The following is a 17469-nucleotide window of genomic DNA, read 5'->3' as shown; positions in this document are numbered from 1 at the left end:
TTATGTCATATATAGCTATAATGGTGTGTAATTATATTTTTAATAAAATAGAAACAATCAATAACATTATATACTGTTAAACAATGTAATTTAAAAAGATTAAAGATCCTAGAGGTCTAATGTTACAAGGGTTTAATCAAGGGGTTTTGGGTGGCAAGTAAGGGCAGTTACCCTAGACTTTTTTTGGGGGCAAATTGTCATAATCATTGTGTAATATAAAATATAAAGGTTTTTCATAAATAATTTGTATATTCCCTACCTATATTGTGAAAGAAAACATGTCACAAAAACCATATGTTATTACTAATCGGATAGTGAAACAAAAAATTGAAGAGTGAAAATATTTTGTCCCCTCTCGACAAATTTCTACAGACACCATTGTAGGTATGTTGATCGTTTAATGAAAAAAAATGTATTTTACATATATATCAGAACACATACAAAATGAATCATAAAACAGTTGTCTGTTTTTAAAAATATATATATATATCACATATTTTATTAAAAATAAGGTCATCTATAATTATCACCAATGAATATTTATTTGTTTTGTATTTGCATTAATATTTATTATTTAATACTATTTATAATATATTTTATAATTTAACACTATTCACCCCCAAAAGATAAAAAAAAAATTCTCCATTTTGAAAAATGAATTTAGTATTTCAAACATAATTCCTATTATTATAATTTAAGTTTACTTAGTTAAAATAATATTGAAACCTTAAATATATATATTTTTTTTTTAATGTAAAAATGTCAGAAATTAAATGAATATTAATTAATATTATACATATTACTTTAGGTTTAATGAATCAATACATAAAAATTTTGAATACTAATATTTAGTGCATCAACATAAGTAAGTAATGATTGTACATTTGTACCAAATATGTTTATAGTAAATAATATGTAATTCAACTTTTAAGTATGTTATTTGGTATTTGACTTCAAGACCTAACTAGTTTAAATGGATGGAGCCATAATAATAATATATTAAACAAATATGACTAGAAAATATCAGTTGTTTTTTCACAGAAAAAAATAAAAGGAAGTATAGGAAAAATTAAATTTCACTTTGACATTTTATTACTGAAAATTTAATATGTAATTAGGTACCTACCTACCTTATGTTAAATATTTAAATGTTTAATAATCAACTCTGTGTGCTTTAAGATTGTCAAAAATATATACATTTCAAAAGTATATTAAATTACGCTAAGTTACCTATCATGTGCATTTATTTTCTAGAAAAATAATTTTTATTTTTATTTAATAACTTTTAAATTTGAATACATAAATAAATTTTGATTTGAGTTTCAGCTTTTATTATAATCATGTATTAAATTTCACATTTTCATTTAATTTTTACATTTTTTAATAAAATATAACATACCTATTCTATAAGTGTGAAATTTCTAGAGATAAAATTGTGCAAATGAAAAATTATAATTATACTTCTAGTTACATAGTATTAACAGACTGAATACCACTTCATTTTTATTTAAGATCTTATAGTGAAAAAAATTTAAGAAAAGCTTGTGGTGGTATAGGTACATACAATGAATTCTTATCAACATCTTCAAGTTTTTCCATAAAATGAGGATCAGTGTCTGCAATACATGGATGTCCAATACTATTCCAGAACAAACATCGACAATTTCGGCATAGCTGTATCATTTCAGCATATTCTTCTCGTAATCCATAACATCTAAAATTATATTTTAGTACTTACATAAACCGAATCCTTGAAATATTATTAATGAATGAAAGAATATTTAAATACGATTAACTTACTTTCTTAACTTGTGATATATAAGCTGCCAGTCTTCACTGGTACTCGGTGAGATATCAATCACAGACTGTATTTGACGTGGACTAAAGTGAAATTGACATAACTCACGCCAAATACGTAATTCATCCACTAAACGTGCCATTACTCCCCATGCATGTGCTGAACGCTCCAGATCCCGATGATCAGCTAATCGTAACAAAACCTCACGAACACACTCCTCTGGAAGTTGTTCAAATTGTGGTCCTTCATTATCACCAGGCTAAAATTACAATCAAATATTTATAACAGCATTTATTTTTAAACTTAGTATAAAAATGAATGTTACTTGACGAATTTCTATTTGATCAGCTATTTCATGAATACGATTAATAGTAGTCAAGTGTTGTTCCCATAAAATAGTTGATCCCAGTGGTCTGCCCCAACAAGCACATTCAACAACTTCACGAAGTTGTCCTAAAAGACGGTCCAACATATGTTTGTTTTGTTGACTTTGAGACACTAAAAAGCAGTTTAAGTATTTAAGATAATTATATAGAAACAATAATTGTTAAAAAAACACTCACCTTGGTGAGCAACTTCTTCAATTATATTAAAGAGGACCCTTTGAGCACAACCAGACAATGCATTTAGTCTATGAGATACTAGGAGATCAAGAAGTTTACAAATATAGTGAAAACGACGAACATCGTGTACAGCAGAACGAAAGTCTAATCGTTTGAGTGCCTCACTTAAACCATTAAACCCTGCAATCTAAAATATTAAATAATTTTACACATGATTTATATAAGAACAATTATTTGTGTAAAAACTTAAGGGAAAAATTTTGAAGTATGTATTTAAAAAAAATAAAATGAAGAAATGTAAAGTAAATTATGTAAGTTCTTAGGTAATTATTTATAATACGGTAGGTATGTAATGCAAATTATTGTTACCTCTTTTGTACATTTTATTGTAATGTGACAATGAGGCTGGATAACACCATCATCTAAAAGAAAATGATTGTATGTTATGTAAGTACTAAGTAATAATACATAATACATAGATATTGATATTCTGTCCAAATAGTTTTGATCTCCTCTTTCCCAAGTCACCACAGGGGTACATGGAACCAACCCTTTCCACACCGCTTGAGATACATGTTATATTATTTACATTATCTATGGTAAAGATGAATGTTTTTTGTTGACCACCCGACCACCCTCCACCATATTTTTGCGAGGGGAATTTCCTCCTTTTCTTTTGCATAAATATAAACTAAAATATATAATATAAAATATATATTTATATTGAATATCTCAAAATATATTTAAATACAAATTAAAAGTCAATACCTACAAATTATATCAGTTCTAACTTTTTTTTTAATTTTCCTTTATATTATTTGATTGCCTTTTTAAAACAACATTAATATTTTTTACTATTTTTTACTATCAAATTTTTAAGTTTTTTAATTTTTTGTATGACACCATAGGTATATTTTTTATTTTTTATTCCGAAACAAAATATTATTTGGAGTATTTCAATTTTCAATTTACAAAAATACAAATTCGGAGAAGTAGTTCATTAGAAAATCATAACTTATCACTTATTAGTTAATGATATTTAAAGTTTTTTTTTTTTTATTTAAGCTTCGACAACTGATGCCATTAGCTGTAGGTAGTGGTACTGTAGGGTTTTGGAACTGTAGGGTTTTTGGACTGTAGGGTTACGGAACACGTGTTTTGTTTGGCAGAATTTCTAGTGGGCACCAGTGACTGCCCGGAGAGAAGTGGCGCCCGTGACCGAGGTTCGAACCGGCGACGGTGCGCGATGCAACCGACGCGTTATCCACTCGGCCACTCCGTACACCTATTTAAAGTTTATATAAGCGGAAGAGTGGATAACAATTTTCCCCTGTACCGCTTTACTCCGCTTATCTAAACTTAAAATGCTTATAAATTATAACTAACGATTTACTTAGGTATCTTAGTACTTTTGTAGATAAAAATGCTCAGAATTAATTCTGTATCGGAATATTAAATAAAAAATTTAAAAATGTATGGTGTCATTCAAAAAAGTAAAAACTTACAAAACGATAGGTAACAATATAAAAAATAAAATGTATTATTTTTTTGCAAATATGTTGTTTTGTAATGACACAAGTCACAAGTTATGTAAAAAAAATATGCTCAAAAAAGTTCAAACTTTTTAAATAACGAGTTGAACACTTAAATGATCACTGAATATAAACTATAAGCTGCTAATGTATAACTATTTGACATAAATTTACTATTTGATTAAAAATTACAATTTACTGTCCTCAGAGATACCCAGTATGGCAGTGTACAGACTACAGAGTACAGTATACTCTACCCTGTATTATAATGTTCTCCTAGGCCAGAGGTCTTAAACATGAGGCCGGCGAACCATTTCAGTGTGACCCGCAATACACATTTATTTCTTCAACACTTTTGAAAATAAAAATAAATAACTATTTAACAACAAAATTAATATCTACATATTTGTAATACCTATATTAAATACAGTAATACATAAATTAAAATAATTAAAATCGGTAGAAGAAATAAATGTTGTCTTCATTTATTTTATTGATTTTGGAATAGTATTAAGATGAGTAAAAAAGTAAGTGTTTTGCCCGCGAACACTTTACGTATAAACTATAAATATGGGCATATGGCATATGGCCCGTTGGTAATTTGATTTTGAGACGACTGCCCAAGGCCCTAGGTTTCCTCTTAAAGTCTTATCACCCAAGTACCAACCACAGATAATGTCAATAGCCATTAGGACAACCTAGTTCCCACTGATATAGTGATATCGACATACATTAATAGGTTCCTCATACCTATATTTATATTTATACCCTAAGAGGATAAGAAGCGGGGTTTTTCTGTCTGTATCTAATCGTGGAGAAGTAGAGGAACTACTAAAAGAAATTATTAAAAAAATTACACATAAATGATGAATATCTAACAAAGGCAGTTAGATTTGCTAAACATAGTATAATTGAACTGTGGCAATTGGCAATATGGCCAATCTTATTATTTCACTGTTTTTGTAAAAACAAAACAAACAATATTCTATGAATACACAATTAGGCCATTCGCCCAATGAGTCACTTTAGTAGTTAAGTACTCTACTTTGTGATTTATAACCTCACATGGTTAAGGTCAAATTGCTTGCATCTATTTGTTTATTATTTAATAATACTTTATTCCACATCTGAAATATGAAATATGAATACCCACAATAAGAAATTACTCGAGTAATTACTAATTACTAGTTAGTAGGTAATAATTAATAAGTATTCAGAATTTTGAATTACAGCACTTCTTAATATAACTAAATATATTTCTAATGTATGTATGTGTATTATATATTTATGTATAATGAACACTTACACTGACTTTCACTAGAATATTTAGTTCTGGGACGTTTAAAATGGTTAGTAGAGCCTTTGTTTTCTTTTTCCTCGGAATTTTCATCTTCATTCCTAAAAAAAATATACACAAACATAACAACAAAAATATGCTTACTTAATTAAGAACAAAAATATGTGTATTTTTAAACTCCACATCATAAAAGTAAAAAATTTTCAATTAAAATAGCCTTGTGCTCTTGTATAACGGTTAAATACACAGCAAATAGCAATGAACTGTGACAATGATGAGCCAATATAAAATATAGTCCACAGTGTACATTATTTAATATTACATTTATTGTAGGTATTACAATTTATTATAAACACATTAAATAAATAAGCCTAGTATTTAAATAACTTAATATATTAATAGCCATAAATTATGGTATTAAATAATATAAATAATTATAAACCTAGATACTTTAATCATAATTCAAAAGTTAAATCCTTTAGTGTAACACAAGGATTGAATTTATGACGAGGTTATTTTCATTGTAAATATTTAACTAGCAGTACCATTTATACTATTATTTCAAATGAACTGTATAAAATACATATTATTATTATTATAATTATTATATTTATAAAATAAAATTCATAAATTATTATTTCTTAGCAGACAAATATTGGAACCACTAAAAACGCCCACTCACAAAACGCTGTATAAATAAGACCCCTCTTAGCTGTTTCGTTTCAGCTACATAAATAGGTGGTTGAGTAGTTCTATAACAGGAGAAGTACTTTAAGTAAAGATCTGAATTCCAAAGTTTAAGCATTACAATACATTCAATTCAAAATTATAGACAATTCCAGACCCATTAATATAAAAATATAACTTACAGATGAGACATTTTGTACTTAATATAGAAAATATTTACGGAAATTTGTATCTTTTGTTCTAAATTTAAAATCAGATTGCATAAACAACAATCAAAAACTTCTTATGATATAATTTAATTTTATAAAAAAACAAATGCTTGCATACTATATAGCTGGACATGTTTTTAAGTTTTGGAGGTCATCCAAATATGTTTATTACGTCTAAAAAACGCCATACTTCAGCAAATGGCTTCCAGCCAATTATACTTTAGATCAAAAGTGTAACCGGTAAAAGACTAAGTATCAGAAGTTATTTTTGGATACAAATAAGGTATTACGCTTTCAGTTATAGTGAGTTACACATTTGCAAACACTTTGAACTACATAATTTGATGTTCATAAGTTTGTACTTAAATCTATAGTATTAGTGTTAGTCACTATAGTTTATTATTAATTAAATGTGAATATTAACATATTGAAAACAAACTATTTTAAGAGTGATTTTAGAACATTAATTTTTAAAAAAAAGTGTAGCATAAATGATAAAGATACTGTTGCCTGTCGTAGTTTGTCATGTCAGAAATCAATTGTCTTAAAAAATTATTAATTATGTATTTATATACAAAAAAGGATTAGCATTTTGATAAGATTAAATATTCTAATTTTAAATAATAATAAATACGTTATCAAAAATAGCACAGTATAAATTAGTATACATAGTAAATAATTATTATAAACTTTATTTAAGTTAAATTTCAATTTCTATATTGTAAAACTAATATCTAAACGTAGATGATATTATTATTGTAAATTAAAGTAAAATAAAATTTTATAATTAAAAAAACTATTCCATGAATAATTTACACAATTATTATTTTACCTACAAACCAACAGTTACATAACTGGAACACTAACAATCTCCTATGATATGTTTCAGTACCCATGCGAAATACAGAAACAGACAACACTACAACAGTAACATTATTGTACGTCGTATGTGTGTAATAACTACTTGCGTGTATACTAAATGTATAATTCTGTGGCAGATATATAAGTTATGTTACGTGTATCCATTTTCGTTACACATAGGTACCTATTTCTATTCTTGTTTTCACTATAATGTTTCCATTCTTTTTATGAATGCATTTAAGAGATTCATCCGTTCGAATCACTAAATGATGCAGAATATAATAGGAGCACACAACATATACATAACATAGACATAAGATTATAAGAACATAATGTTACATAAGAACATAATATTATGACGTACATTATATATTTATAAATTATTTTTGAGCACAATTTTTTTTTCCAAACACATTTTTTCATGCGAAATATAGGAATAACTAAATATGTTACATTACATATTATTTCGGGGGTTACGTGAAAAAAAAATATTAATTATTCAATTTTAATAATTCACCGAAATTGAATGAACCGATCACGCATGCTTCAGTATCGTCACTAAACAAAATTTAAGAGGACGCTACACCCGCATGTGTTATCTCCGCCTTACAAGAGCGTAACGTATCACATTTTGCGTTCAGCAGATCACGTTTAGCTCAGTTAGCTTAAAAATTAGAGTGAATTGACCTCTTATTAAAATTAAAGGTAGGATTGTTACGGAGGGCTTCTCATGAGCTTTTTATTACATTTTAATTTTAAAGAGAGTTATGAGTATTTTAAGTTGTACAAATAATTTACAATTTTTAAATACTCATAACTCTTTTTAAAATTAAAATATAATAAAAAACCCTTGAGAAGCACTACCTTTAATTTTAATAAGAGGTCAATTCACTCTAATTTTTAAGCTAACTGAGCTAAACGTGATCTGCTGAACGCAAAATGTGATACGTTACGCTCTTGTAAGGCGGAGACAACACATGTGGGTATAGCGTTCTCTTAAGGGATCATTGGCTCACTATTGAATAATTAAATGTTTAGTGATTGTTCATGTAACACAGCATATATTTGGTACCTTTTTTTTACTTTTTTATTTTTGAATTTACAATCTTATGTTTAGTACCTAATACCTATATAATTTTATTTTATTTAAAAATGTATTAAAAGGATGTCAGTGCACTATTACTTGTCTATGTCTGACTCACGCCCAATACATAGGTATAGCAAATTTGTTTGAAAACGAATCTTATGTTGTTATCTTTAATACTACAGTGAATAGATTAACAAACTTAAAGTTAAGAAAGTGATAATATGCATATTTTGTATGTTGGCTGTTTACGACATTTCAATTTGTATGCGAGATATAAGTATGTAAAAAATTACAATTTATAAACACTTGCATATCGAAGAAAAATTGAAATATCATCAAAAAGCTAATGTACAAACACATATTATGTTTTTTTAACTTCAAGTTTGATATCAGGCCAATTCACTCAATTTCATTTAACAAAAAAAGTTATTTGGTTGAAATGTGTGTGTCACGCACTATACTGCAGCACTAGTTTCGTCCCGCTTCGGTCATTCCGACACAATCCATTATTATTCGAATTTTGAAAGCAATAATAAATTATAACATAAAAAAAATATATTACGAATATAGTATAGAGGATTAGGTTACCCAAAAATAGTTTATTAGCCTGAAACTGATAATTTTTTGGACATTTTACATACATTTCCCCTATGAAGAAATACTATGTACTTAACTGTTTAGTTTTTTACTTATCCGAAATCCAGTGAAAATATGCAGTGATAATTTAAAATTGTTTAGAAATTTAAATACAGTAAAAACCCCATACCTGTATAAGACACTCGCAGCAGTTAGAAATAACATAAGGTACCTATAGCCTACTCGTAACATCACAATCCCTTTGTTTACTCTTTAAAGCTTTAAATTTAATGTATTCATTTTATCCATCCCGGATACTCAAATTCGTATTTATTAATTGTATAATGCGAATAAAAAAATTTAGAAATACATGGTATGCCTACCGGCTACCAATAACAATAGAGATAAGTGATATACAACTAGCTATAGTTTTTTACGCAATAATTTTCGATTATTTTTAAATATTTAAATAGCTTTAGAAAATATTTGTTATTTAGTTAAGAATAAATAAAAATAAATTATATTAAACAATATATAGTATAATATTAATATATTATATACAATAGATACATGGCGATTCACCAAACATGATCATAGCCATTTTTTTATTTAATGATGAATTTATTCAAATTCTTATCTTTGGAATTGTTAAATGTATCAAACATATTTTTAAAAATTAAGTTTTTTAATGACATTTAGTAGTGTTCTTTGTTGGTACCAACTTCTGTTTTTCAAATGAGAATCGCCTTTTTTCCTGTACATTGTACAATGTTAAATAGAGTGCAGAACACTTTTTTGAAAATATTGATGTATCCAAATCGAAATTCAAACGAGCAGTTTTTCAGCCATTCAACTTTTTGCATTAAGGATAATAATATATAGGTCCATGATAATAGTTAAGGAAGACATGGGGACTTTTATGAGTGGACATTTTAGTAATTAATATTAATCTAACAGCATTTTATAATTTGATAACATTTTCAGAGCACAGCTATAAAAAATACAATACATTTAATACCTACCTATTACAAGCCATTTATAATTTTATAAAAATATATTTTTTTTTTAATGACTATTATTCTTATACATTTTAATTTCTCAGAAACTGAACTATTGAATTTTGTTATAGATACATCACAGTTTTCAAAAATATATTTTGTTAACGACTTGACTTACGTCTTATAGTAAAAAATGTTTTTTTTTTTCATTTGAAAAATAGATGCTTGTAAATACCCCTAAAATGTAATACTCCTTAAATGGTATAAAAAATATCAACTTTATTGATAATTTTTTATAATTCCAAATTGAAATTTATTATTAAAAGAAAAGGTAGGGGTGAGCACAATTAGTAAACCACCCTGTATATAATTATAATATATGAATATTTTATACACACTGTAATAGTGAACTCAACCTAGTAGATCTATCTTTAAAATTGATTTTACGTTTAATTGTTAGTAAATTTTTTAAAATTTTTATGACAATATCATTTATGAAGCTCAAAATGATCATGCCACATTTATATGGTTTAAATAATACACATCATAATATTATATTTACTAATTAATAAGTTTTCAAAATGTTAGTGAAAAAAAAAAACAATTAAGAATTGTACCTAGGTATTTGTCAGGTCTTATCAAATCTCTAGCAAATGATGGGCAAAAAATAGTTTTAGAATGCAAATATTATTGCAGTCATAATTAAATTTTTAATTACCAATGTATAAAAAACAACTACTTAACTATACACGCCGATGTGTGGACATTTCAGAAATGAATTTTAAACGAAGTAGCGTTGTAGTGTTTCTATCAATATTTTCAACAGTGTTCGAATAATTTATATTTATAACTATTTACTAAGGTCCTATATACTTATCGCTTTCGCATATTATATTGTATAATGGTTGTCAAGCTATTTAAAAACCGACGAGAAAGTAAAACATTTTGCTATTAAAAAAATCCTGCAATAAAGTAATACCTCGAGTAATACATTATATATAACATATATTTTATTCGTAATTTAACTCGTAAAGTATCTGTTAGCTATTATAGATTCAATAAATTGGTTCTTTTTTCCTTTGTCTATAATTTTAAGGCAATAAGTGGCAATAAGTGGCAATAATTGAAAATGACATCGTGTGTATAAAATATAATAATATACGTTGAGGTTTCAAGTTCTCACAAATAATATGTAGGTACAAATTACGATTTACAACAAAATCACTATTCTACTCTTCATTTAAATATCTAATGGCATTCAAATTTGAACTTCAAATGTCTAAAGAAAATGCATTGTACCTATATATTTTTCTGTTTCAATATACAAAAATATACTTACAAAAAACAACCTTGTATTGAATTACGAAGCCTTAGATATAAAAAATTTAAATTTAATATATTTTTAACAACAAATCAATTTATAAATTTTGTTGAGATCTTAACGAATTAGCATTATTATCTTAACACTTGTATCGACATTTATAGAAAAACAGGGAGCGTACCATAAATTCTAGGATTCTAAACGTATTTTGTAAGATTCAAAACAATCATAATTTATAGCTATATACAATATAGTTAGCAACTATACTAACAACGGACAATAAATTAATATCTTAATATCAAAAGACAAGAATCATAACTATACAAATGTACTTATTATGTCTTATTGTACTGGTAACTAACTAACAGACGGAGCACGGACACAACAGGGATAGGTAATAGGTATAATAGCGGTGTTCAGAATATTGTTTATACTTTATAGAATCCTAAAACTAATATTTAAAATGTCTATACAAATCGCTCAAAACATTTTAAAAATTATACCATATTATAAAGAAAATGCTAAAATAAACATTTGGTGAGAATTTATAATATCTACGATATTACAGTTTTGCGTTAAGTGCACAAAAAAACATTTTGTCAAAAACTGTTTGCATCAGAATTCCCATTAATCATTCATTTGTACACAAATGCCCCAGGGAGTTAAAAAATTTCACCATTTTTCACAATTCCAAGGCCCTCTGGCTTATCGATTATCATCTTGACCAATTATTGATACAAATTGCAAGGGTGTGGGAGTGCACACCCTGACTTTCCCCAAATAGCGTCCTTGAAGTAAACGATAAATTTGTTTACATGTATTATATGTATTATACATGTCAACATCGGCGTAATTAAGAGGGCTAAGGTTGCAGTAGCCCTAATAAATTTCTACTTTCTGGCCTTCCTACAAAAAATTTCTATCACAAAATATTGGGAAAATGATCTTAATATAAACTTTGAAAGGAAACTACTGGATGGCCCTTTTTGTCTTTTGAACATATAAGATGAAAACTGATAGATCAGCTATAATTTAAAAGATCAATTTAGTTTAAGTATTAAAATTAATTTATCAAATATTATTATTATGTATATATTATTCTATTTACTAATTGCGTTTAAAATACATTAAAATTGTAAATTTTCTGTAAATTGCAATAAAAATAATAAATAGATAACAGTCGCGTGTTTATTTTAAATTATACTGATACCTAAAATTAGATAAAATGATTGTACCTATTTAATAATATTGTTATTTTTATTTAAATAATTTTAGTAATCATATGAGATAAGCACAAATTGAAATAATAATCTGAAGGAGGTGTGGGGAGGGGGCGTAATTCTAGTAGATAATAATATATGGGTATACCATATCTACTAAATAAATTTTAACATAATATAGAGAATAATGTATATTTTTACTGTGGGTAAAATCAATTTTCTTACCAGTTATCAATATCATCAGTCTTCTCTACGTCAGTATGGTCAGAAACAGAATATCTGAAAAATAGTATAACTATATTAAGTATTGGATGTCGAATTATAAGAATACTTTTCACCAAATAAAATTAGGTACCTATACTAGATAGACGACATAAATAAAATGTAAATGGTTGAAAAGAAAATATTAAACAACTTGATTCGACCAATGTAAGTGGTGTACCTACACTATAAAGCTGTGTAAGAAAATTCTGTCATTTCTGAAATCGCGGACGTAATGTCATCAACTAATCCGGTGGCGTCGACGGTTCCAAAGTGAAAAAAAAGGTATCTAGGTACCTCATTTAGACTATAATTTGATGCAATAATGCCGATATTGTCACGGCATAATTATTTTATAGAAATTTAACTAGTTACCTATTTTTTTTAAATTTCATTCGTATCTACCCACACACATTTAAGCTTTCGTAAATATACTACCATTTTTACCTGGTCAATAAATTATCTTGTTGTCCTAGTAAAAAATTGCAGCATTCCAGGATTTTCTTTTTTTCCCATCCTTCTTCTGTTTTCACCCATACTTCCCCTGGAGATCGCCAATCCTTCGATATAAATGGCATTATAATAATACTGTGTAATGGACAAATTATATTTTTGCAGGCGAGTGTGTAAATCAGAATGCAATACTATTATATATTTTGTATGTTAGGATTTAGGAATAAAGTCGTTTAGAAGAAAAAACTGAGAATGAACTGCAAGTCCGTACGACTACACCGCACGAAATGAGAACAAAGACTGAAAAAAGAAAAGAGTGACAAGAAACTCGAGAGTTGAGAGAACTGACAACGGCGCAGTATCAAAATAATAACAAAACGTAATTTTGCACATGCGCAGTGTGCTTAATAACAAAAATATAAACAACACGAATCCCGGTGGTTCGTAAGCTGATGTTCTGATAACCACGCAATACGTAAACACGGAGTACGTTTTTTAATTACTCAATACTTAGTAGGTTCTTATTACGTACCCACCGCGATTTAAAATAATGTACCTAAATACAATCTACATAATATACTTTTTTACGTATATTATACCTGTACTGTACATACATCTTAAATCACAGCTTTCCACTTGAGATAATATAATATTATGATTAACTAAAAATACAATATTAATATTCTAGATAATATTATTGTAGACCATAGTATAAACACTAGTGTTAAATAATCTATGATATGTATCATCAATGAGAGACGTGAGTGCGCTGCATTGCTTATTTGGCTAATTAGTAATTAGTAATTATGATTTATGTGATCTAGTATATGAGTGTATGACTGATTACTGAACAGTGTGAACACTTTTTTTCTGCTGATTTTTGATTTGTGTAATATCTATGTAACAATAGATAGGTATCTATCTATATTAGCTATTTACTGTTATAAAATGGAAAGACTCAAAACATTTATTGTTTACGAAATAATATTTAAAAATAAAGGTAATAAACACTATTACAGTTATTTTATTCAAAATGTGGCAATCGAAATATATTTAAGCAACATTTAAATCAACTGCAGTTCTGTCTGTCTATTACAATTACATCATTATAATTTATAATAATTACCTACGTAAACAAATAAATGGGCGATTAAAAATATTTTTAACAGTAATATACTATACAGTTTACTGTAACTGTATTACAGTACAACCATATAATATAAAATGTTACTATTAATATAAATATAATCTGTGGGACGACAGAGTAGACTATTATAGTTTATTGTACATGACTATTGTCTATATCATACAGATGATCAACTATATGCCGTCTACGTCAAAACAATTACAAAATAATGCGGCGTACTATCATAGGTGTATAATTTATACTGTCTTACTTATATTAAATTATATTAGTAGATAAATTCACATTAATTATTAAGCCATGTAGGTATGTATTATATCACAATAATACAATATACTACATATAGGACTATAACTTATAATTTATAAATATTAAACATTAGGTATACAATAATATACCCTATCACCGACGTATATCTTAGGAGATACATTTCATTATAAATTAAATAATATTTTCTGAATCTATAATAATAATTATTTTTAATAATCTATTCCGTTATACTCGTTATAGAGTTCTTTGACGATGTATTTGAAATTATAAAAATGTAAATATTTACTTACTTATAAGTTATAAACATAATATGTTGCATTATGACTTCATAAATAATATTATGAAATACGAATACTCTCTTAAGCCAATAGTATCTTAAGCCCTAAAAGTTAGATTTATGGCATTTTATTATTTTTATGTGAATGCAAGACTGACATATTTTGAGACTTGGAATTAAAAAAGTTCTATTTTATAATACAAGATTGACGTTTTACACAATAAGGCTGCAATATCAATAATTATGAAATTCAAAACCAACTCACATTAAATATTGCTGTTTTCCACTCAACACATAAATATATGACACGAAATTGAGTTTTTATTTAGTGCAAGAACGCTACAAATCGAAATAAGGTATTGAATTTTGACTACGATGATCAATTGGATAAATAATTGAAAAAATATAGTCAAATATGGATAGGTACTGGCGGTACTGCCATATTAAGTAAGCATGGCTCTTCTGTTGCTTTAAAAATTATCTAAAAATTGAAAAAATTCAATACTTACGAATACATCTTTTGATATTCTGGCGACAAGATGAAAAATTATATCGAATATGGCGTTCTTCCATTCTATAGAGCTGATTTTTTTACTATTAGAAATTTCGAAAGTAGTTATGATTCAAAATGAATAAATTTTGTGTTATGGTGGTCTTGTTCTAGAGATACGAAACAATAAATAATAAATATATCTTTCGATACATAACATGATAAAGTGACAGAGTGACAGCCCAAACTAAATAAACTAAATTTCTGTCCAGTACGTTATAATAATATAAGCCTATATTATAATTTTAAATTAATGCTTAAGTGCTAATTCAGCCTTCAAGACGACTTGATCCACCTCCACAACAGCTTGAAACTCAAAGATTTAGACGAATAGATATAGTCGATTTCTTTTAAAGTGTATTGTTATTTTTAAAAAAAATATTATAGGAAGATCCTATTTTATTTTTTAATACTATTTATTATAGATTTAAACATAGAATATATAGGTAGGGTAGGTAAATAGGTAATACCTAGATAATACTGATACCTACTTGGTAGTAACATAAACATTGAAATATTGAATTTTTATAAAAAATACTCACAAAAACTTCTGAACAACACAATTTAACTGTTTACTTGATAAAGAAAAAAGGAAGTTAGATTTTCTTCAACAGCAACTTTTCTGGTAAGAAAGTGAATCTAGTTGGTGCATTTGGGAGGTCAAAATTTAAAACTTCCAATAGTTTTCAAAAGCGAAGGAAAAGCAAACATAAAATTAAGGAAAAACGAAAATTTTAACTCAAAACCAATTTTCGAAAAAATTGATTTTGGTTTTTAGTGTAACTTTAAGAAAATTGCCTTAAAATACATGAGATTTTCGATGAATATTTTTGTTAACATTTTCTATTCGCCATAATAAAATGTTCAAAATATATTGACTTGTATTGAACTATTTATAGGCAAATTAAATTTTCGATGACTATTTGTTTTTTTAAACTAATGTCCATAAAAAAATTTTCGCTGTCAAAAAACTTGTACCTAAATGTAATACAAAGTTTTTCGTAAGTTGTAAGTGGAAATTAAAAAAAAGTTGAGCGTAAATCCACAATAACTTTTTATGAACGTTTAAACTTAAAATGTTGTCAAAATTTGTAGAAATAAAGAAAATTATCAAATTATTTTGTGTTGGATATTCATAAAAAATTTTATTTTTGTATCTAAGATTTAACAATATTGAATACAAGATTAGTTATAAGTTTGTCTACCTTAATCAAAAAATAATTTCTACCGGAAAGTCTAATTAAATTTTTATGAGAGTTTGAGTAAAAAATTTTACAACATTCACTAGATTTCTCATGTAGTGTTTTTCTTATTTTGTTGTATTTCAAAAATGAATTACTGTAGAAACTTGAATTGAAATTTACACCATATTTCATCAATTCATATACTTGATAAAATATTTCAAAAATTTGAACTCGTTTTAAGCTGTTGACGGGCATTTTCAATTTTCTTTTTTCCCCCTATAAATGTAACATATTATATGTTGGGTCAAAAAGCATGAAAATTTAGTACAATACTCTTGATATATTGTTAAAATAAAAGTTAAAAAATATTAAAATACATAGGCACAATTTTTTTTTATACGGATTTTAAGTTCAAATTTTGACAATATCAAATACTAGTTACTACTTATTTGTGACCTGTTATATGCCTACAAGTTACAACATTAAATAAGCTAAAGATTATATCGTAATATTATGTTTACATGGGAACATAATAGCGAAGTATGTACTTATATTATATTCCTCAATATACAATATAGACTAGGGGTCACCAAATGGCGGCCCGCGAATGCATTTTAACCGGCCCGCAGACTGAGAGGAAAATCCAATAATTTAATACGAATTTCAATCAGATGATGTCCTAAAAAATTTGTATAATGAAAAGTATTCAAAAACTGAAATTGATTCTACATATTATGATGAATTTTGGTTGAAATATGTATCTGAAAAGAAATACCCGACGTTGAAATTATTGACAGTGAAAATGTGTACAATGTTTGGCTCCACATACGTCTGTGAGTCTGCTTTTTCAAAAATGAATTATATCAAAAACAAATTCCGATCCCGACTCACCTACGAACACCTTGAAATGATGATGAAGATAGCTACCACAAACCATAACCCCGACTTAAAGCAGCTAGTTGAAATCAAGATCTGGCATTTTTCTCATTAAAAATATTAATTTATAATTGTTTCATATATTTATTTAATTTAATTATATTTTCATTAGTTTTAGTTACATAATAATTAATAATTAATAAGTGTACATATTTTTTTTTTAGAAATAAAGTATTTTTGACCAACCGGCTTATTATAATAATTATTATGAACTTAGAATTTTTATGGCCCGCGAGAATTTTCCG

The 17469-nt window shown here is 26.7% G+C and overlaps 1 protein-coding gene across 1 annotated transcript; it reads right to left on the bottom strand.

Annotated features, from left to right (window-relative positions):
* Positions 1-748: 748 nt before the first annotated feature.
* LOC111027465 (F-box only protein 32) lies at positions 749-13177 on the bottom strand. The gene is made up of 8 exons (XM_022305847.1): positions 12858-13177; positions 12375-12428; positions 5200-5291; positions 2731-2783; positions 2362-2548; positions 2124-2296; positions 1801-2057; positions 749-1714 (listed from the first exon to the last, which is right to left on the bottom strand). The coding sequence occupies exons 1-8, from the start codon at positions 12986-12988 to the stop codon at positions 1516-1518; spliced, it is 1146 nt and encodes a 381-aa protein (XP_022161539.1). The 5' UTR covers positions 12989-13177; the 3' UTR covers positions 749-1515.
* Positions 13178-17469: the final 4292 nt, after the last annotated feature.

The sequence above is a fragment of the Myzus persicae genome, unplaced genomic scaffold, assembly GCF_001856785.1.
Source record: "Myzus persicae strain clone G006 unplaced genomic scaffold, MPER_G0061.0, whole genome shotgun sequence".
NCBI lineage: Eukaryota > Metazoa > Arthropoda > Insecta > Hemiptera > Aphididae > Myzus > Myzus persicae.
Note: the sequence above shows the minus strand (reverse complement) of the source record. Positions and strands in the feature narration are given on the sequence as shown.